This window comes from Pelobates fuscus, chromosome 1 (genome assembly GCF_036172605.1).
Source record: "Pelobates fuscus isolate aPelFus1 chromosome 1, aPelFus1.pri, whole genome shotgun sequence".
NCBI lineage: Eukaryota > Metazoa > Chordata > Amphibia > Anura > Pelobatidae > Pelobates > Pelobates fuscus.
In genome coordinates this window covers 386,965,535-386,987,715 of record NC_086317.1, presented here as the reverse complement: position 1 = coordinate 386,987,715, position 22,181 = coordinate 386,965,535, and the positions used below count along the sequence as shown (strand labels likewise).

The window sequence follows — 22,181 nt, the reverse complement described above, 5'->3', positions numbered from 1 at the left end:
GTGTGCCTCTCGGAAAAGGTTAAAAACCTAAGATGCAGTGTTTGGGCATTTGGAATATGATATTTCTATGGCAGTCTTGCAAGTAGCATTTTATAGTTAAGGTATGGCAATGGTAATTTTAAGGCTGACATAGATTACATTCTAATAATAATAATACCTATAAATAAACACTTCTTGTACAGTGATGCAGCGCTGCCCAGCAAAGGGAGGTTGCTTTATGCACATGTGAAGATTTAAATTCTCATTAAGAGGTCGTACAATGTTTCTAGCACTGCAATGCAAGTAAACAATGCACAAAAACATCTTCTACTACTTTGGTTATAATTGGCATCTAGCAATTCTTCAGCTGTTCTTAGTCCTAACACAATAAAGACCAGCGGCGGCATAGGGCACTTAGGGCATATAGAATAATTACTCTATATTTCCCAGCACTGCAATCTATTGAGGACAGAATTTTGTATTCACTTGTCTATGGCATCATGGACTCCACCCATTCACTACTGTAACTTTTTTTCTCACTATAATAATGTTGGTTGTTTTTGTTGTTGTTGTTGTTATTAATGCTCAAATCACAAAGCTTTTTTTTTTTTTTTTTTTTTTACATATATATTACAGATGTGTCTGTATTCCATAATCCTGGCATCTGAGGGCATATGATATGTATAGGAGGCAACTAAGAAGGGTCAGTATCAGTGACATTAGTGTTACAGAAATCTTTGGGAGACCTATAGTGGATCTCAGTATATTACAGAGCTCAATAAAAGCACATATTACTTGTACAAGTAACCGTTTTGGTGCCAGATAGGTAGCATTGTCTGTGACACAGTGTTGTTAACTATTTAATACTGAGGTCTATTTACGGAAAGATGAACTGTACTTTTCAAACTGAGTCATTGGTTTCCAAAATTGCAGCAATATTTTTTTGATGTCTAGTTTTCATTCTTATAAAAACCTGCTCTGTGCCCATCGTGTTGAGCACCATTGAATAACAGTACCATGTAGGGTATCCATTTATGAAGGCAAAGTTCTGTTGCAGAAATTGTATTGGTCCATGTTCATCATTCTTGTTATATACAGTTTTATTTTAATGAAATCCTTTTACATCTTCAAAGAGCTGCCACATACATCTTGAGAGGTGATAATGAATATGTAGTAGGCAGTGCTGGCTACATAAACCCATTGCAATGTTTTTGTATCCTGTGCTATTTTAGAAGATAAGGCTAATCCCACTTCATTGGGACCTGTACCTTCTTCCACCCATTTGCAGACAGCTCTGTAGATAGGAAATAATTGTCTGTTGCAGGTGGTACTGGCTTCCTTTTGACAAGAAGAAATGATCTTCGTCAGGATAGATCTGTGGATAATATATAAAAAAATAAAAAATAACAGAAGATATCCTTATATTCCAGAACATATATTTGTTAATGAACTTCTTCTATGCCAAACAGCTGAAAAAAATAACACATTTAAACTCTACTGAACTTACAAGCTGAGACATTTAGGCATTTAGTACAATATTTAGTTAACAGACAGAGATGTAAATACCAAATCCTGCATTTTGATTTAGTCTTTCATGCTATCTGTAAATGCCAAATATATTTCTAAGAGTTTCTTATTTACCCTACAGATCTTATTTAAGGGAGCCCAGTACATTATACATTATATGGCCAAAAGTATATGGACACCTGACCATCACACCGATACGAGCTTGTTGGACATTTCCAAAACTATGAGCATTAAGATGGAGTTGCTGCTCACACCCTCCCCTTTGTAGCTGCCACTCCTCTGGGAAGCCTTTCCACAAAATTTTCATGTCCGAAGGAATTTGTGCCCATTGAGCCAATAGAGTATTTGTAAGATCAGACACTGATATTGGCATACAATTAATGTTTACATTTATCTCAAAAGTGTTCAATGGGAGTAAAGGCTATCTTGCGTTCCTAAACATCAAACCTGCCAAACCATGTCTTCACGAACCACGCTTAGTGCACAGGGCACAGTTATGCTGGAGAAGGAAAGGGCCTTTACCAAGCTCTTGCCATAAGTTGGAGACTCACGGTCTTCTCAAATATATTTGTGGCATTAAAATGATCCTTTACTGGAACTAAGGGGCCTAGTCCAAACCTCAAAAGATGACCCTGGAATATTATCCCTCCTCTGCCACACTTTAGAGTAAGCACGATGCATTCTGCTAGGAAGAGTTTTCCTAGCATCTGCCACAACTAAATTCTTCCATCAGACTGCCAGTGAAATACAATTATCACACTCCAGAGTCCAGTGGCAGCATACTTTACACTACTCCAATCAACACTTGGCAGGTGAGGTATGTGTAGAGCTGCTTGCCTGAAGTACCTGATGTACAGTCCCTGCTGATGTTGCTTCCAGAGGCAGTTTGGAATTCTGTAGTGAGTGATGCAATAGATGATAGGTGATTTTTATGGGCTACGTGATTCAGTACTTACCTCCCACACTCTGTGGATATGTGTGGGATATTGTGAAATAAGCTGGGCTTACCTCACAATAATAGCACTTACATTGAGTGAGAAAAATCTACTGGAGCAGAAATTCCACGTATTAACTTGTGGAAAGGTGTCATCCTGTGACAATGCCACGTTTAAAGTTACTGAGCTGTTTAGTAGAACCCACTGTACTGCCAATGTGTGTGTATGTACTGCCAATGTTTGTGTATGTAGATTTCATGACTGTGCTGAAGTTTATGCACCTGTTAGCAACGGGTGAGGCTGAAATACCTAAACATATTATTTAGTTGGGGTATCCTCATACCTTTTGGCCATCTAGCGTACATTACTGTATTAGAGATCTGTTTTACAGTTTGGCTATTTTAGTGTAAAATTTCCAATTCTCTTATTAATTCTCCACAACTCCGACATTAGTGAATAGACATCCTGAGCTAATTCTTCCTTAATGGAGTTTGAAAAATTCTGAGCCAAAACTTTAATGTGCACAAGACCCAAAAATTGTGCTTTATGTTACTCTTCTTTTCTTCCTGTTATACAAACTTCTTTTTTTTTTTTTTTTTTTAAACATTCAAGTAAACATAGTGTTACAAGCTTGGATAAGAAACAAAAGTGATCAAAATAGCGTAGACAAGCTTCACATACAAGTTGGTGTTCATAGCTAAACAGGATAATAAAATAAAATAAAGTAAATGATTATTGCTTATTCCAGCGAGTTAGACTGAGTTGTAGCAAAAACATAGTAGAACCGAGAACAATGCCTGTCAAGTTAGGCTGTCAGGGGAGAAACGGTGTACACTTCAATTTCGCAGACATGCATTAAGCAAATTTAGCGCGAGTCAGGCTGGATTCGCTCCAGAAACCACCGAATCAGAACACAACAAAATACTACCAAAGTAGTGTTGCGGATATTTACAGATTATCGTAGGCTGCTTATGCCCTAAAGGTGAACAGGGGGGTGCTAGTAGCTATATATAACAAAGCAAAATTATCATCTTTTCTTATACCTTGTGCGTTTTGCTCTCGTGAGTGCTCAGTACTAGGGTATAGGTTATGTCGGGTATATTATTACCAGGGTACTTCTATCATATCGTAAGTAACCATGCTAGTTAGATCACCATCAATGCATCCCTGGGTGCAGGGCCAGCTATATGCCTCACCGTAGTGGCCCTAGGCAGCAAAGATTATTAGCATTGTAAGAGCATCCTTATAGTGGTAGCCTGTGGTCGTGTATTTGAGCTGCACATTTTAAAACTGCAATAAGTCACATAAGGTTTACAATCCTACCACGGTAGGCAACAATAGTACAAGCTGTATGCTGTTCAAAGGCAAATCTTATAGGTTATAATACTTAGCATCTATTAACCAGTAGCTATGTAATATCATTCAGCATGACAGGAATAACATAATACAACATGCACAGTGGTCTATAGGTAGGCTCGGTCTTGAGTAGCTTGCCAGGTATAGCGGGTAAGCAGAGCTACGTTTTATGCACTAATAAGCTCAGCAACGTTTTATGGGAGATGGAATATAGAGGTTGCAGCGGTAGTTTTATATTTACAGCTGGCAGGTGGAGCAGTCTCGGGTTTAACGTAAACCTCGCATTCGGAAACTGGGGGTTAGAGTCCAACAGGGACTTGAGGCTAGTTCTTAATCAAATGTTCCGTGGGGTGCGGGTATGTGTCCGCTGTTGCCTGCTGAGCTGACCCCAGGGTACGGGAGTAGTTCCTGGATCATCCGATTCCCGTGGTTGGCAGCTGTGATGCAGTCGCATGGTAATCCTGTGGTCTGCGCAAACTTGGGGAGGGTTGTAGCTGTATGCTCCGGTCGGTGGGGAGTCCAGAGGCCCCTGCGGCTCTGCTGATGGTGGCAGTGTTGCGTGTGCCGTAGCGGGCCCCGCTCCAGCCCCAGGCCTTTTGGAAGGACCGCATCTGTGTGCCACAGACTCGGGTATGCAGTGCAGCCGGGTCTACCCCTTTATGGGCGCTGCGGAGGGCCCCGGTGGTCTGGCGCCGCCAGCGGCGGGTGGTCCTCCGGCGTTGTGGGCGATGCTGCGGGGGTATACCCCGTTTGGCCTTCGGCCTAGGATGACAGGGAGCCTGGTTGGCGTGTGCCCCAGGTCGGAATCTGTCCGAGCGGGGCGTGCACGGCCTTTTCTCCTTGTCCTCCCGTACATACTTTAGTGACTGCGGTGCCATGCGCTGCTCCAGTCTCTCCCAGAAGTGCTGGAAGGCCTCATCTATACGTTTGATGGAGCGCTCAATCATGTCTCCGCCAGGATCAGCATGTATCGGCGTCATTTGTGTTACGGTTTGTGCACGAGGCCCATCTTGTGTCGTGCCCGAGTTTTCATGCCAAGTGAAACTGCAGATGGGCGCTTGTTGCTTGTCGATGGGGACCGGGATAACCCCCGCCGGTCCACTGGGGGGGGGGACGGGTGTCCCTGCTAGGAAGCTTCTCTCTATGCCGCGGCGGGAGAGCGGCCGTCTCCCCCGCCCCGGCCATGCTTGTAGGCCGCATTGGTCGCTTGTGTGATTTCGGCTCGAGGGGGTGCATATGTGGTATCAGTAAGTAGGGCTTGCTTTCCCTTTGCCTCCAGCAGCTGGCATCGAGTCGGTAGTCGCTTAGTGTGAGTTTAAATCGATAAATATCGCCGCCAGGAGCAGGAGCTTCGGTATCGTGCGACTGCTCTGTTCCAGGGTCAGGCCCCGCCCCCCCTGTTATACAAACTTCTAAAAATGATGCAATGAAAGCATTTTACTAAAATCGATTTATTTACATTGTTACCAATCTCACCATTTCTTAACAAAGTGTTCTGTGTTATTCTAAAACACCAGATTCTAAGTAAAACTAATCAACGTGGAAATATCCAGAAATGAAGTCTGTGTAACATACCCGGCTAGTGACATTAGCCCCAATCTGAATCAGACGAGTTAGGAGCTCCGCTGTGTGCTGGAAATGGACATTGGCTTTTGCAGATGGATCAAAGTAAATAAAGGAACAGTCACACACACAGGAAACACAACACAATCAAGTGAATATGCCTTGCAGACGTAAAAAGGAATCTACCAGAAAACAAAAGATAGTAGTGCCATACTTGTCATGATTAGGTCGTAACAGTCCTGGTGGGGGACGCCATATTAATTGCAAGGAACAACTGCAACTAGATTTAAACTTTCAAACAATCTGTTTATTTAGTCATAGAATTTGGAACTTCATTGAGCCCCATCTACTGGATTAGCTAATTGCCCTAACTAGTACATCATTCCCATGGCTGCAGGAGGTCCACTACAGAGAAGAACCCCGGTTAATCCTTGTGGATGAAAAGAAGTGAGATTTGTGCCTCATGGGTTGTACCTCCTTCCTTTACTTCCCCAATAAATAACTGGAAGAAAAGTAAGGTGGTTTTAAGGGATGCAGAGTTCTACATCTCTCTGAAAGTCAGGGGCTGGACCGCCTAACAACCTTAATGTTACAATGCTGACAAAGAGGGATTTCAAAAAAAGAGGTAAGCACAGATGAATGAATAATTATGAACGGCATACCTCTGTTGAGGTGCAGTAGTCCTCAATTAATAACAGAAATTGTCTTAACTAAAAACACTTTTATAAAACCCTCATTAAACACAGTTTCTTAAGAAGGCACAAATCTTTTTCTGTTTTGTGATAGATTCCATTTAAGTAGATATTGACGGTAGAGGCAAGCACACCCATGAAAAAAAATGTGATAAATGTAGCAACCATTTTGCCTACTATCAGGGTTCTCAATAGGAAGTTATGAAATGATGGGCTTAAACTGGTAATAGGCATAGCTATATCTGGGAACACAGCTAGGTGTCTGACCCCTTTCTCTCCTGTACATATATCACCTTATGGTATCGGACAGAGTACAATATTCTGGTTTTGATTAGAGTCATTGTGTAGAACTGGAAGACTAAGAGTAAATGTAACATACCCTCCCTTTGAAAATTAATTAAACACAGTGAAGTCCCAGTAACAGGCTTTCAAACAGCCTCCAGGGCAAACCTGATAAGTTCCCAAATATGGTTATAGTCCAGCAACAGTTATGTGTGATGTTTAATATACAGGATAACACCCACTCCAAAGAGAGAAAAGTTGAGTACTTTTTGGACTATATTTAGGTTATTTAATATTATTATTATTTAGGACTCTGACATCTCAAGGCCATCTAAGTACATATATCACAGGCTACCATCAGCTAAATATTCTGAAAATGCATCAAACCTAAATGTGTTGCAAGAGACTATATTTAAAAGAAGAAAACTACCAAAACAAGAGGACATAGTCTTAAAGGGGGAAAGGTTTAAAAATAATATCAGGAAGTATTACTTTACTGAGAGGGTAGTGGATGCATGGAATAGCCTTTCTAGCTGAAATGGTAGAGGTCAACACAGTGAAGGAGTTTTAAGCATGCATGGGACAGACTTAAAGGAACACTATAGTCACCTAAATTACTAAATTACTAACTAAATTACTAAACAGTTTTAGTGCATAGATCATTCCCCTGCAATTTCACTGCTCAATTCACTGTCATTTAGGAGTTAAATCACTTTGTTTCTGTTTATGCAGCCCTAGCCACACCTCCCCTGGCTATGATTGACAGAGCCTGCATGAAAAAAAAAACTGGTTTCACTTTCAAACAGATGTAATTTACCTTAAATAATTGTATCTCAATCTCTAAATTGAACTTTAATCACATACAGGAGGCTCTTGCAGGGTCTAGCAAGCTATTAACATAGCAGGGGGTAAGAAAATCTTAATTAAACAGAACTTGCAATAAAGAAAGCCTAAATAGGGCTCTCTTTACAGGAAGTGTTTGTGGAAGGCTGTGCAAGTCACATGCAGGGAGGTGTGACTAGGGTTCATAAACAAAGGGATTTAACTCCTAAATGGCAGAGGATTGAGCAGTGAGGCTGCAGGGGTATGTTCTATACACCAAAACTGCTTCATTAAGCTAAAGTTGTTCAGGTGACTATAGAGTCCCTTTAAGACTATCCTAACTATAAGATAAGGCCAGGGACTAATGAAAGTATTTAGAAAATTGGGCAGACTAGATGGGCTGAATGGTTCTTATCTGCCGTCACATTCTATGTTTCTAAGTGGACGAGGATGGAACCACTCATAATATGGGCAAACATTTTGACTCACATAATTGCAATTCATCCCTAGGTGTATTATTATTATCAGTTCCTTAGTTGCATATATAAAAATACAATGCAACCTGAAGTTAGAGTTGCCGCCTTTGGCAAATATTTAAAGACAGCTATTTTTGGAGCTGTATGAAAAGTGTTAACTGGTAGTATGTAAACTTCACAAGCTACAAAATGCTATAAATTACTCATTGCATCAATACATGAGATGCTATAGGGACCACAGGTATTAATTCATTTCCTCTGTAGAATCTGAATAGTATAGGGAAACCCAATCCAGTTACTGCCTGACAGCATATAGCTATCTGGGAAAATAGGGCTGATTTATTCGCATTCATTGGAAATTCTATCCTTCCAAGTTCATCCGTTAAAGGATCCTTGGCTCTACATTACACAATATTCATTTTACCAGCAGTGGTTCTTTAAAAAAAAAAAAAAAAAACCTAAGGTTAAATTAAGTAAATTCCATTGTGTTTGCAAACTTAATCATCTCTGTTTGGAGCTGGATTTTTAGGTGGTCACATACTGATAGCAGTTCAATCAGCATAAGGAAAACAAGCACAGGAGGGTAAATGGTAAAAAGCAACGAAATAAATGGAGAATATTTACAATAAAAAGTAAAAATAAAACTACTGATATCCACAAATAAATCAAATTCACAGTATGATTTCTGACAATCATCATACTCAGGCCTTGATGTAAATTTTGGGATAAGCTTTTCAAATTATTTAACATTTTAGAATATTTATTTTTTTCAAAATATTAAAATATCAAAAAAACTATCCTATAAAAAAATATATCAATATATAAAAACATATCAAAATATTAATGGATTTTAAAAGTTTATCCAAAATATGAAATTACTTGAAAAGCTTATTCAAACCTATTAAATCAAGGCCTGAGTTCTTTCTCTCCAACATTTCTCATTATGCGTACTCGTGCAATCTGAGTAAAATGCATCAGGATTGTACCAGACCAATATCTTGGACCTCATGCTATTGGTAAAAAATATTTATTAAATGTTTATTGGTCTGTCCTTATAATTCACACAGTTTTTCACTAAGTTTTATTCCTCAAAAAGGGGTCACCATGTAAGAATATTTTTTTCATTTTTCATTTTATAATCACTATACAGTCCCTTTAGGTGAAACGGTACCCCATCACAAGATGTGATAAAAGCCACAGACAGAAAACAGTTGGAGGCTGAATCCATCCTTCCCTTTAAAATACAAATAAATACATCTATATTGGTTTGCATTTCAATATTGAAATTTAGAGATTAGGGAAATTAGCACCCCTTGGTCTCTGTATAATTATGTTACAATTGGGAGTGTGCATCTTTCAGTCTTTACAGTGCATGGTGAGAGACAACAGAGAAGGCATTTGCATATATAATCTTTGTTTTGCTGGCAAATGGCAAGTTTGAGAAAAAAAATCCATCATGTAAAAGTAGGTAAAATGGCAAGAAAAACGTATTAAGCTCTAAACTGAAGAGTATCTGTTTGATATTAGGAAAGATGGGCGACCTCACGGACAAGCTTACACGTTAAATGGAATGCCAAGAGACATGCTTTGTCATAGAGTTGCTAAGAAGGAGTTGGGGTCTCTTGCATCACATATACTGGTCAAATACATGATGGTTATATATAAGCAGAAAACAATGGATAATGTTCGGACAAAGGTAACATTACACCCAGCTCCTTTATAATCACTATAACTGGCTTTGCTGGGACATGGCATTGTACGTCCCATTCTCCTACCTATGTGAGGAGTAAAGAGGGAGGGTTTATTTTCAGCTCCTCACTTGATAGTAAGATGTTCAAGGAACAAGAATATATGAAAAGTGTAATTTATTTTTGGTATGTACCGTAATCTGACTAAAAGATTGCTAAATTTGTAGCATCGCTGAAAAAAAATAATATTAGACATAAAAAAAAAAAAATGACAGCTTAGATGCAAAACTAGCAACAGACAGATTTAATAAAGTGTGCAAAAAAAGTCCCAAAAAGGAGCAAGTCTGTCTGCCAAACTTTGATAAATCGCACCCACTGTCTGAGGTATTTTCCCAGAATTTTCTACCTGCTGTATTTTGCTCATATATAGTGCAGTGTAATATTGGTGGAACTTTCTTCCTGTTCTATGGTGATATCATCTGCTGCTGTTGTTAAATGAGCCATAGTCAAAAGTCACAGCTATTTTAAATATCCAAATGTTGCAATTTACTGGTTAGTGAATAAGCATCTAGATCTAGTGCATAGTTTAATTGTCGGATATATTTGAGCAGGAAAAGGTAAACCCATGAAACCACTACCAATTGCATGAGGTCCATTAGCCGGTCTGTCATCTGGTTTTAGGTTTTATGCTTGGAACATGCTGGGATGGTGCATTACAGGAGCAGAGGAACCATCTAAATGGTGGGATAAACAGGCTAGCAGTTCTGTGTGCAAACAGCGAAAACCACGTTTCCGCTCTATGGTTTCACTAAGTGTTCTTATTAATACTGTTACATGCAAATACAAACTGTACCAATAGTATGCTTCTATCTAAAATGGAAGTATTAGTAAAATCTGTTACACATTTTTCTTTTTTTAGCAAAAAGCTGGACTTAACATCCTTTGGGGAACTAATGTGTTCAACTAAATTTAGATCAGCTTGAAGCTTCTCCATTTATCATCATCTGGGGATTTCCATTGGACTGTGCCAAATTAGGACATAGTGACATCATGTTAGCCAATCATCATAACCTTAAAGCACAGAGTGAAATCATTCTCTCCGGGAAGGTGAAGCCATAGGTAGGTGAAGTATAAAGTCTGTATATTTTTTATAACCGCATTTTGCTAACAAAAGAATTATCTAGTCATTATGAAGCATCATATATACCGGGGCTTAGATTGACCTGGATTTATCATACACCATGCAATAAAATGATCATACACGTTTCGTAATAATATGTGCTGCACTTTTATATTATCCTACATGCACCTGCTAGTTCCATGGGTGTGAGTCTCACCATCTGCAATTCCATGGGCCAATAGAAACTGCTGATCCTTCAGCTTCTGCACATCATTCAGAACAGATGCAACCTGGAAATGTAACAGGAATAGCTCAAGGTCATAGAATTCATAGGCCACATGTATCCTATTCTGATGTCCTGTATTAATGAACTATGAATTACATTTCGCAAGATAAAGGCCACTGTATACTGTCAAAATATTTTCATTTCCCAAATATCTGTATATAGGTCCAACAAATAAGTAAAAAAATAAAAATTGTGTAAATGCACATAATTAAAATTTTTATGTTTGTCTGCAAAGTAATCTATACAAACAAACTGCTGTTGTGATGTGCTTGTATGCTACACATGCCTCCATCCCTTGCTTCAAATAAATGTTATGTTAATATTTTTTCAATCAAAATGTGCTAGGTAGCGAAGGGGTTAATGTAGTGGTTTTGGTGTAACGAGACAGTCACTGCAGACACCTAACTCTTCCCCATAGAGATGCATTGAGCGAATACTTCTCTATAAGGAATATACGATGAGTAAAATGAATTTTCATTTTTTAACTGTTATGAGGACCTAGAAATCTTAACAATTAGGAAAACACGTTAACATGTTTGTGTTTCTAACATTGGAGTGTTACTTTATATAAATAAAACTGCTGCTCCGCTAGGTGTCCGCAGGGTGCAGGGTAAGGTGAGTTTTACTGCCAGTCCTCTTCAGCTCCTGGTACTTCATCTGTCTGGAGACCATGTTAGTGTTGTACTCTTCCCATGCAGAGAGTACAACACAGAGGTCTATGGACGATCCTGCGGGATCCTCCATAAAGAGAGCCCTTTTCCTTACAGCTTAGTAATGGCTGCGAGAATTGACAATGGTTCCGCCTTTTGTCAAGTGTAGAGAAAACACTAACACAAGGTAGTCCCCTATGCAGAATTTCAGTGAAATTCCAACACAGTCAATGTGAGTATTTCATGAAGATATTAACAAATTTTCGAGGGGTTGGGGTGACAGAGCTACTTCAATAATAAGTATCAACTACATACATATATTTATTACAAATGTTTACAAAGTTAAAACATCAGCTTCATATATACCATAGGATTTAATCAATGTAAGAATTTTTTTATTCAGATACAAAAATAAATATCATACAAATAGACATGATAAATAGGAACACAAACGTCTATGTAGTTATAGTAAATGTTATCTTAACTCACTTAAAAATATTGCATAGAATTGAACTGTTTGTTCTGTTTCTTTTTTCTGTGTTGCAGTTTGTTACTATATTGAAGGTACACGGTGTTGGTAATCATAAAGTTAATGTATCTCTCTTGTAAATATATGTAATCACTGTATCCACATTGTTACTTCTAATAAAGAATAATAGTGTTTTTACACAATTTGTATTAATTCTCCCACTACAATGTATACATTTTGTGAATCAAGACTGTTCCAACTTCCTTGTGTGAATTACCAGAGGCTGACGCCGAGCTATTTGGGTACTTTATACATCATCTTACATACTTACTGTGTAAGCTGAAGTCTCTTGAGATGGCATTCCCAGATACCGCTCAGAAATCACTGCCGCTGTGTCAAAATCAAACAGACTGTATATATCTGTAACACTAATTCTTGTGAAACTAAGAGATGTGAAATAAGGCATCAACAACAGGTTTTCAATTATTGCTCTGCTTGTAAGAGAGCACCAACCATCCACTTCAACTAAATTGCTTGACACTGAATCAATTAGATAACTTTGTATTGATATCTGTAATTATTGGCATTGTAGAATATACAGTATTTTTGCATAATTACTCACCCCCTTAAATATTTTCACACTTTTTAGTGTTACAAACTAAAAGTAAAAATGTTTTTTGTTTTTTTTTGCCATTGAAGAAAATATAGGTGGAGCATTTACAGAAGAAAGCCCACTTTATATGAGCCCATGAAACCACACCACCATTTAGTGTGGTTTCTATGATTTCCTATGGAGCAAACTTTTGAAGAATTGGCATTAAGTAACATTAAGCCAGTAAGTAAAAGAAACCAACAAATTTAACACTTTAAAAACACACAATGGTTTTATTGTGTCAAAAACATTAAGGGACACTAGCCTACTCCACAAGCAAAACAGCTCGTTGTAGTGGTATTGTGCTAAAAGATTCTGGATTGCTTCCCCCATTGAAGCAATCCATTTTGGAGTGGTTATGCAATAACCGGGGACCTGCAACGCAGCCAGCCACATCTGATGCAGACTGGATAATGTGGAAGATTCAGCTGGCCAACTTTGGATGGATTTGATAGACTGAGAGAGATGGGTCAACCCACACCTTAGAACACATATAGTCTAATGACAAGTGATCAACTACATATCAATGGGACAGTGTAAAAAGCTAAAGAGTATAAAAAGCTTAGTGGTTTGTTCTAAAGGTGCCACATTTACTCTCCAATGTCTGTCAAACAAACTGCATGTGCTGAAAATGGATTGAAGTTGTTGCGGAATCGAAGGATCTAGTTCTTCTTATAATACTCACAATGTAGCTGAAAGTTTGTGATAGGAGCAACAGATACACCACATGCAAACAGCTCTTCAGACAAAGCCAGCAGCTTCAGGGCCAGAAACCCACCATATGCCTGGTAGAATGGAGGACACATGTGAGAATGGAAATCAGATGTTCCACGCCATATATAAAGATTCACTGCATCTGATGGACTGACTACTGCACTACAAGCATCACGTCAAGGATATAACACACAGATAGGACAGCCTTTGTGTAACTTATGGTGGGATATTCATTCATCACTGCACAGTTTTCATACAGACAGCCTTTGACATAGATGAACTCAACTGTAATTCACACTAAAACCATGGCTCTGTAATATGTAGGGTCTCAAGTTACATCATGGCATAACTGACACCATTCTGTTCTGCATAATGTGCTTTGCGTGAATTCAACACAATGTCACCCAACTTGCTCTCTATTGAACACCAACCTAGTTGGCTTTCCATAGTATATACAGTTCTCCACATTAATGTATCTGTTTTACTCGTACTGTACATACTTTATATACTTAAAGGGACATTCTAAACAACAAAACAACAATACATCATGCCGCTACAGTCTCACTGCTCAATTATCTGCCATTTAGGAGTTAAATCGCTGTTGCTTTTGTTTATGCCCTAGTCACACCTCCCCTGGCTGTGACTCTCATGAGATTTTGTTTCTGCTCTATTAATTGAACTTTAATCACACACAGGAGGCTCCTGCATTTTCGAGCATGCTATTAACAAAGAGATAAGAAATTTTAAATTAATCAAACCGTTACTGTAAGTAAGTTTAAACATTATAGCTCTCTTTGCTGGAAATGTGTAGGGACACAGGTAGGTCACATGCAGGGGAGTGGTGGTTATGGCCGCAAAAACAAAGTGATTAAACCCCTAAATGGCAGAATTGAGCAGTTAGACTGCAGGGCATGAACAATACATTAAAACCACTCAATTAAGCTAGTTCTTTGGGGTTTTTTTTTTTTTTTGGTGCTTATAGTGTCTCTTTAAATTGACATTGTAAGCACCACAACAACTTCAGCTTAAAATAATTATATTTGTGAATAGATTATGCCCCTGCAGTCTCTGCCAATAAGGAGTTAAATCACTCTATTTATGCAGCCCTAGTCACACCTTTCTGGCTAAGACTAATACCGTTTCCCTACACACTACCTAGAAAAGAGGTCTAATTTTTAAACTCCCATTTATGCACAATATGTTTAATTTATAAGTCTTTATCTCCTGCTATGTGCCTAAAGTTTAGTTAACAGGTATAGGGATGATATGACCCATTTCAACTTTCTTTGCTGTTGTAAGAAGATAATTAATCAGTTAGTCACCAGGGGCATGGTCTAATACAACTCTCCTTGCATTGTCTCAGTCTTTCCTGAAACCTAGTCTGAAGTAAACAACCAGTTGTTGAGCTCGGTAGAAGATGTGTAATTGGTGACATTAATATGGTGTACACAGGGCTGGACTGACATAGGGGCTAGTGGAGCTGTAGCCCTGGGGCCATGGCCATGGAATAGGGCTAGGCCCATTGATCAAAAAATAAACTCATAAATAAATAAATAACAATAACACACACACCATCATAACCACCAGCATGAGACCCAATTGGTTGTCAGCACTAGGTATACCCAGGATTACTTCCATGTAACTCACCTTTCCATATACTCCTATTTGTTTTTTGTCCACATAAGGTAACCTTTTCAGGTGCCTGTAAAAAGGATGTTTAATAAATGTATTACTTTACAAGATGATCTTGGCTTTTTTGGCAAATTAATAAAACAATAAAAACTAAAAAAATAATTAGATTAGCATCTAAATACACATTTAATTGTAATGAAAAAAATAAAAAGCAATGGTTTAAACATACCGTATATACTCGAGTATAAGCCGACCCGAATATAAGCCGAGGCCTCTAATTTTACCCCAAAAAACTGGGAAAACTTATTGACTCGAGTATAAGACTAGGGTGGGAAATGCAGCAGCTACTGGTAAATTTCTAAATAAAATTAGATCCTAAAAAATATATATTAATTGAATATTTATTTACAGTGTGTGTATAATGAATGCAGTGTGAGTGTATGAATGCAGTGTGTGTATGAGTGCAGCGTGTGTATGAGTGCAGTGTGTGTATGAATGCAGTGTGTGTGTATGAATGCAGTGTGTGTGTATGAATGCAGTGTGTGTGTGTATGAATGCAGTGTGTGTGTGTATGAGTGCAGTGTGTGTGTACGAGTGCAGTGTGTGTGTACGAGTGCAGTGTGTGTGTACGAGTGCAGTGTGTGTGTGTGTATGAGTGCAGTGTGTGTGTGTGTATGAGTGCAGCGTGTGTATGAGTGCAGTGTGTGTGTATGTGTGCAGTGTGTGTGTGTGTGTGTTGCAGAGCCTTGGTGGGCAATTTTTTTTATTATTATTTTTATTATTATTTATTATTATTTATTATTTAATTTCATTATTATTATTATTTTATTATTATTTAATTTCATTATTATTATTAATATATATTTTTTTCGTCCCCCCTCCCTGCTTGATATATGGCAAGGAGGGGGGCTCTCCTTCCCTGGTGGTCCAGCATTGGCCGTTCAGTGGGGGGGGAGAGGGGGGCTGGCAGAGAGTTTACTTACCTGTCCTGCAGCTCCTGTCAGCTCCCTCCTCCTCCGCGCCATCAGTTCAGCTCTTCTGTCAGCTAACACTCTAAGTCTTACACTGGGAGCTGACCGAGGTGCTGAACGGACGGCGCCAAGGAGGAGGGAGCTGACAGGAGCTGCAGGACAGGTAAGTAAGCTCTCTGCCAGCCCCCACAGCCCCCAGTCTGTATTTTGGCAATGTAAATTGCCATAATACAGACTATTGACTCGAGTATAAGCCGAGTTGGGGTTTTTCAGCACAAAAAATGTGCGGAGTTCATAGGTAGATGGTGGTTTTAACACTAAAGGGTCAGGAATACATGTTTGTGTTCGTGACCCTATAGTGATCCTTTAATACCCCATAACGACAAAGCAAAAAATTGTTTTTTTACACAATTGAAAATATATTAGACAGAAAAAAATCTGAAATATTACATTGACACAAGTATTCATACCCTTAATTCAGTACTTAGTTGAGGCACCTGTGGCAGCAATTGTAGCCTCAAGTCTTTTGGGGTATGATTTAACAAGTTTTGCACACCTGGATTTTGGTAGTTTCTGCCATTCATTACTGCAGAACTTCTCAAGCTTTGTCAGGTTGGATGGGACCATTGGTGGACAGCCATTTTCAGGTCTCTCCAGAATTTTGATTGAATTTAAGTTTGGGCTCTGGACACTCAAGGACATTCATACATTTGTCCCTAAGCCAGTCTTGTCTTGTTGGAAGTTGTACCTTTGGCTTAGTCTGAGGTTATGAGAATTCTGGCCCAGGTTTCCACTAGGATATCTGTGTATTTTGTTGCATTCAGCCTTTCCTTAACCTTGAACAGTCTACCTTTCGCTCCGCTGCAAAACATGATTCAATCAACCACATGGTGGTATTGCGCAAGAAATGAGTGTTGCCTGGTTTCCTCCAGGCATGATCCTTTGAAGTGACACCAACTAGTTTTAATTTCGTTTCACCAGACCAGATGATCTGACACAGAGTCCTTTAAGTGATTTTCTACGAATTCCAAGATGGCTTTCATATGTCTTGCAGTGAGGAGCGTCTTCTGTGTGTCCAGTCTTCCAAAAAGGCCAGATCTTTGTAGAATTGCAGTGATGGTTGTACTTCTGAAAGTTTCTCGCATCTTCACACATGATCTCTGGAGCTCACCTAGAGTTACCTTCAGGTTTTTGGTCACCTTTCTTACCAAGACCCTTCTTCCTGATTGCTCGGTTTTTCTGGCCAGCAAAGTCTAGAAAAAGTACTGGTTGTTCCAAACTTCTCCCATTTAAGAATTATGGCGGCTTCTGTGCTTTTGGGAATCTGCAGCAAAAATGTCTGTAGCCTTTCTCAGGCCTGGATCTAGACACAGTGCTGTGTCTGAGCCCTGGATGCAGATCCTTTGACCTTATGGCTTGGTTTATGTTCTCTCTGAGATGGATTTACAGCTGTGAAGCCTTAACTAGACAGGAGGGTGACTTTCCAAATTATGTCAAATCATTTGAATTAGCCACAGATTGATTCCAGTCAGTGTAGAAACATCTCAGAAATGATCTAGAGAAATTGGATGCACGTGAGCTAAATTTCAAGCGTCTTACGGATGGGTCTGAATACTTATGTTAATGTGATATTTGAGTTTTTTTTGCAATTTAGTGAACATGCAAAGTTTTCAAAAACTGCTTTGTCTTCATGGGAAATTGAGTGTAGATTGACGTTAAATAATTAATAATTTAAACAACTGTAGCATAAGGCTGCAACATAAGAAATGTGGAAAGAAATGAAGGGGTCTGTATACTTACTGGGTGCACTATATGTATATATAGGTTAACCCATGAACCCACAACACAATTTAGGTATGGTTTCTATGGTTTCCAAATGAGCAAATGCGCTCTGTCGGAACCTTTTTACCAAGCAGTGTCATAGCAAGTACAAGTAAATTGAATTTCTAGCTTAACTTTGCTGCAGCACCAATTTTAATAGCATCAGGCACTAGTAGATGATGTGTGTGTTTTATATTCATTTGCTTTGCTGCATATCTAAACATTAAGCAAGATCGGTATTGCAACGTTCTACACACTTTATACACTGCTATTTGTATATGTTAATTTAGTGTGACAAAACAATTCTTATATTGGCCCTATGTATACCACTGTTATATTATTTATAAATATTACACCCACTGCACTACAGCCAGGTAGTCTTTCATCTCAACAGAGCCCAGTCTGTGATCAGTTTCATGCAGCAGTTGCAGTCCTTGGTTCTTAGATCCTCTAGCATCAAAATGGGCTAGAATGATCTGAAAGGAGCTGACAAGGACAGACTCCCATCCCAGAGAGAATTCTTCTGTGACCTGCTGAGAGCCTGGGACATCTGGCCTGCACAGAGAGAAATCAGAGTTTATTGGCATAATAAGATTATTCCCATATTCGGAATTAAAGCATTAATAAGTGGATCATGTGTATATCTTATGGTAAACACTCAAAGTAAGATATTTGAAATTTCACTGTGGTAACACAAATCCACATCTTGCTGCTTGGAGTTTGCCGTGCCCCATACGATCATCGATTTAGATACCTATTTACTTGTGAAACGCGTTTACAGAGTTACATGTCTATAATACTTTTGTTTTATGTAAAAAAAAAATAATTTTAAGGCCAAAGTAGTAGAATTTTTATATTTCAGCTATTTGACCCTAAATTTGTAATTCACTTTGAATTCTCTCTGAATTTTCATAAATTCTCACTTTAGTAAATAACCCTGAAAAAGTAGAGTACATGACCCATTTACCTGATTCCATTCAAAAAATGTTAACACATTTGACTATAGTACTTTTGACTCTGCCTCTGCTTCTGCAAACTGTATCTTGATTACTTTCTCTCAATAAAAATGTATACTACCAGATCGAACTGACATACTACAAATGTATTGTTTTATCTAGTTTCTGTTGAATTTGTGTAATTTGATATAAGATCAGTAAAGAATCCCACTTGCACACAGGGTTTTCCCAGCTACAGATGAAAGCCTGTAGGCAATGTCAGACACTGCATCACCTTACCACTAAGCTATATCGCTGATCAAAATATAACGTGTGCATCCAGCAAGTAGCAGCATTTAACAAGCTGTCTAAACAAACCTCACTCGTACTGGCTAACAATAAACAGAACAAAGTGGAACACAAAACACGACTTCTGATAATTATATTACTTTTGTAATTTATATATCCAAACAGCAGCTGCCAGTTCTCACCAGTCTGCGTGAGATTACCAGATGCTGCGGCTCTTAGCCAACACTCTGGTCTCAGAACGCTGAGGCTGTAATTAAACCTAGCAGCTCATGATCTATATACGCAATTAACTTTAAAACGTTAATTATGCTATTGAGTAATGGAACAATAAGCTGCTGTGAAAGTTTGTGTTTCTGAAACATTCTACAGAGATTATTTGGCTAAATGTGATAATGGTATGATTCTTACAGCCACAGAACCAAAGGATACTGTGAGTCCTGGAACCCAGGTGGAAGAGTGAGACGAAGAGAGAGATCTAGAACACAGAAACAAACAGAACAAGGTTATAACTCTCCAAATATAGGGTACTGCATAACTTTTTAGTCTGCAGTGATTAACAGCATTCCTTTCCTGTATGTCAAAAGGACACGTTAAAGGGACACTATAGTCACCAAAACAACTTTAGCTTAAAGGGACACTCCAGGCACCCAGACCACTTCTGCTCATTGGAGTGGTCTGGGTGCCAACTCCCACTACCCTTAACCCTGCAACTGTAATTATTGCAGTTTTTCATAAACTGCAATATTTACATTGCAGGGTTAACTCCACCTCTAGTGGCTGTCAATTAGCCACTAGAGGTCACTTCCTGGGTTCTAGCACAGGTTTCCTGTGCTAGAGCGTCGCTGGACGCCCTCACGCTGTGTGAGGACCTCCAGCGTCGCTCAAAACCCCATAGGAAAGCATTGAAATGATTTTTCAATGCTTTCCTATGGGGAGACGTAATGCGCATGCGCGGAATTTCCGCGCATGCGCATTAGGTCTCCTCGGCCGGTGAGCGAGATTAGTCTCGCCCACCGGCCGACGTAATCACTAGGAGGAGCGTCGCGGAGGCGGAGACAGCGGCGAGGGACATCGCCGCTGTCCCAGGTAAGTCACTGAAGGGGTTTTCACCCCTTCAGTAACCGGGGATTGGTGGGTGGGAGGGAGAGGGACCCTCTAGTGCCAGAAAAACGGATCGTTTTTCTGGCACTGGAGTTTCCCTTTAATGAAGCAGGTTTGCTGTATAGATCATGCCCCTGCAGTCTCACTGCTCAATTTGTTGCCATTTAGGAGTTAAATCACTTTTGTTTCTGTTTATGCAGCCTTAGCCACACCTTCTCTGGCTGTGACTGTGTCACGATGTTTTAGTGACCCAACACGCAGAGCATAAATAATAGATGTAACAACGTATTCTGGTCCTTAGAGTGGCTGGACTTTATGTTCACTAGATATAGAATGGTCAGGGACAAGCCGAGCCTGGGAAACCAGAAATCAGGATAACAAGGTACAAAAGCCGTGTCAGTGAAACCAGAAATCAGGGAAACGAAAACCAATAGCCAAGTCACAGGAATAGAGAATAAAGAATAGTCAGAATAGCCGAGATCAATAACCAGAATATACACAGAATATAGGGCACTCTTGGGAACCAAAACAGAACCACAACAGGGCAATGATCCTTGCCCTATGAGACATTTTTATAGTCTTTTGCTTTAATTCTATAGTCACGCCCCCAAATCGGTCAAAGTCAAAGTTTGGGTAAGTCGTGACATCATTAGCATCATAAAAGGGGGTAGAGCTACAGCGCCAGCGTCGGAACCACTGAGGAGATTAGAGAGACCGTGGGAAGGGTCCCTCTCCACCCTACGGGCCTCCCCAGGCTGTGTCACGGCCTGGGCAATGAAAGGTAAAGTGACAGACTGACACATTAAAAAAAATGGTTTCACTTTCAAAAAGATGTAACTTACTTTAAACGTTTTTATTTCCTGCTTTCCTTTTTTTTTAAAATTATTTTTGAATAGGCAATCAGGTGGAGAGACAGATAACATACATTCCATTTTGTACATCAGGCGTTCAAGAGAAAAAATGTGTATCCATTACATATTTTGCAGTGTTGCAATTACTTTATATAAACAGTTGACATAGGTTGCACGCAGGAAACGTGCACTTTAATGTCACCATGTTTCATTACCGCCCTGTCGCCCCTATTACCAATTTCTCTTTTCCTTTTTAAAAAAAAAATAAAAATATTTTCCAATTTTCTAAGTAGACCTTAGACAGTGGGTGGTATATAGTATTTCCTGTTTTCTAAATTGAACTTTAATCACACACAAGAGTCCCCTGCGGGGTATAGCAAGCTATTAACAGAGCAGGAGGAATGAAATTCAAAATTAAACAGAATTTGCAATAGAGGAAGTGTAAACATTAGATGACTCTTTACAGGAAGTGTTTAGAAAGGCTGTGCACGTTACATGCAGGGAAATGTGACTAGGGCTGCATCAACCAAGTGAATTGACTCCCGAATGGCAGAGCATTGAGCAGTGAGACTGCAGCGGCATGATCTATACACCATAACTGCTTCATTAAGGTAAAGCTATTTTGGTGACTATAGTGTTAATTATTAATTATATCAGGCAGAGTTCAGAAAGAATTCATATGTAAAGCAATATTTATGTTCAGATTTCTGTCTTCCAATCTTCAGATTTATATAGCTTACTTAATTTGAATTTATATAGCTTTTACACTCTCAAATAGATGATCATATAAAATGGTATTGTAAAAATTCAGAACTATAAACCAGATGGAAGAAAATGACTTCCTTAATAATAGCATGCAGCAGCAAGGGTAAGACCTAAAACGTCAGGTGATAAAAATGTTAGCAAAGTAAGGAATCACATAGAAAAATAAGTAGGACATAATATATATTTATGGATATGGTGAGTAGATAGTTCTAGATACATTACATTAGAGTCTAAATCATGGGTGTCCAACCTTTTGGCTTCCCTTGGCCGAATTGAATGAAGAGGAATTATCTTGGGCCACACATCAAATATATAATATAGTTAATGTATATGAGTGATAAAACATTACAAGACATTTTATTTTGCTATTTCAAATGTTTAGTAGACAACTCCCTTATTTGTTAGCCTTATGTGGGATTGCCATATTTAAGGTTACCAAATTAGGGAGCTTTCTACTAAACACATACACAGGTATATACATATGCACACATAACCACAGATATATACACAAACACACACAATCACAGAGCCACACACACATACAATCACATACCTATACAATCACATACACACACACACACACAC

The 22,181-nt window shown here is 39.0% G+C and overlaps 1 protein-coding gene across 3 annotated transcripts in view; it reads right to left on the bottom strand.

Moving 5' to 3' along the window:
* Positions 1-332: 332 nt before the first annotated feature.
* Positions 333-22,181, bottom strand: part of LOC134568020 (inactive dipeptidyl peptidase 10-like) — a 147,826-nt gene continuing 125,977 nt past the window's right edge. The window contains exons 19-26 of one of the 3 annotated variants that reach the window (XM_063426258.1): positions 19,288-19,354; positions 17,996-18,190; positions 14,859-14,913; positions 13,183-13,282; positions 12,177-12,235; positions 10,658-10,730; positions 5,373-5,446; positions 1,131-1,354 (exon numbers count right to left, since the gene is read on the bottom strand). In XM_063426258.1, coding sequence (XP_063282328.1) covers positions 1,232-1,354; positions 5,373-5,446; positions 10,658-10,730; positions 12,177-12,235; positions 13,183-13,282; positions 14,859-14,913; positions 17,996-18,190; positions 19,288-19,354 — 746 coding nt within the window. In that variant the 3' untranslated portion in view covers positions 1,131-1,231. Of the gene's footprint in view, positions 1,355-5,372; positions 5,447-10,629; positions 10,731-12,176; positions 12,236-13,182; positions 13,283-14,858; positions 14,914-17,995; positions 18,191-19,287; positions 19,355-22,181 lie in introns of all 3 variants that reach the window. The other 2 variants (XM_063426266.1, XM_063426249.1) reach the window with 2 other exon arrangements.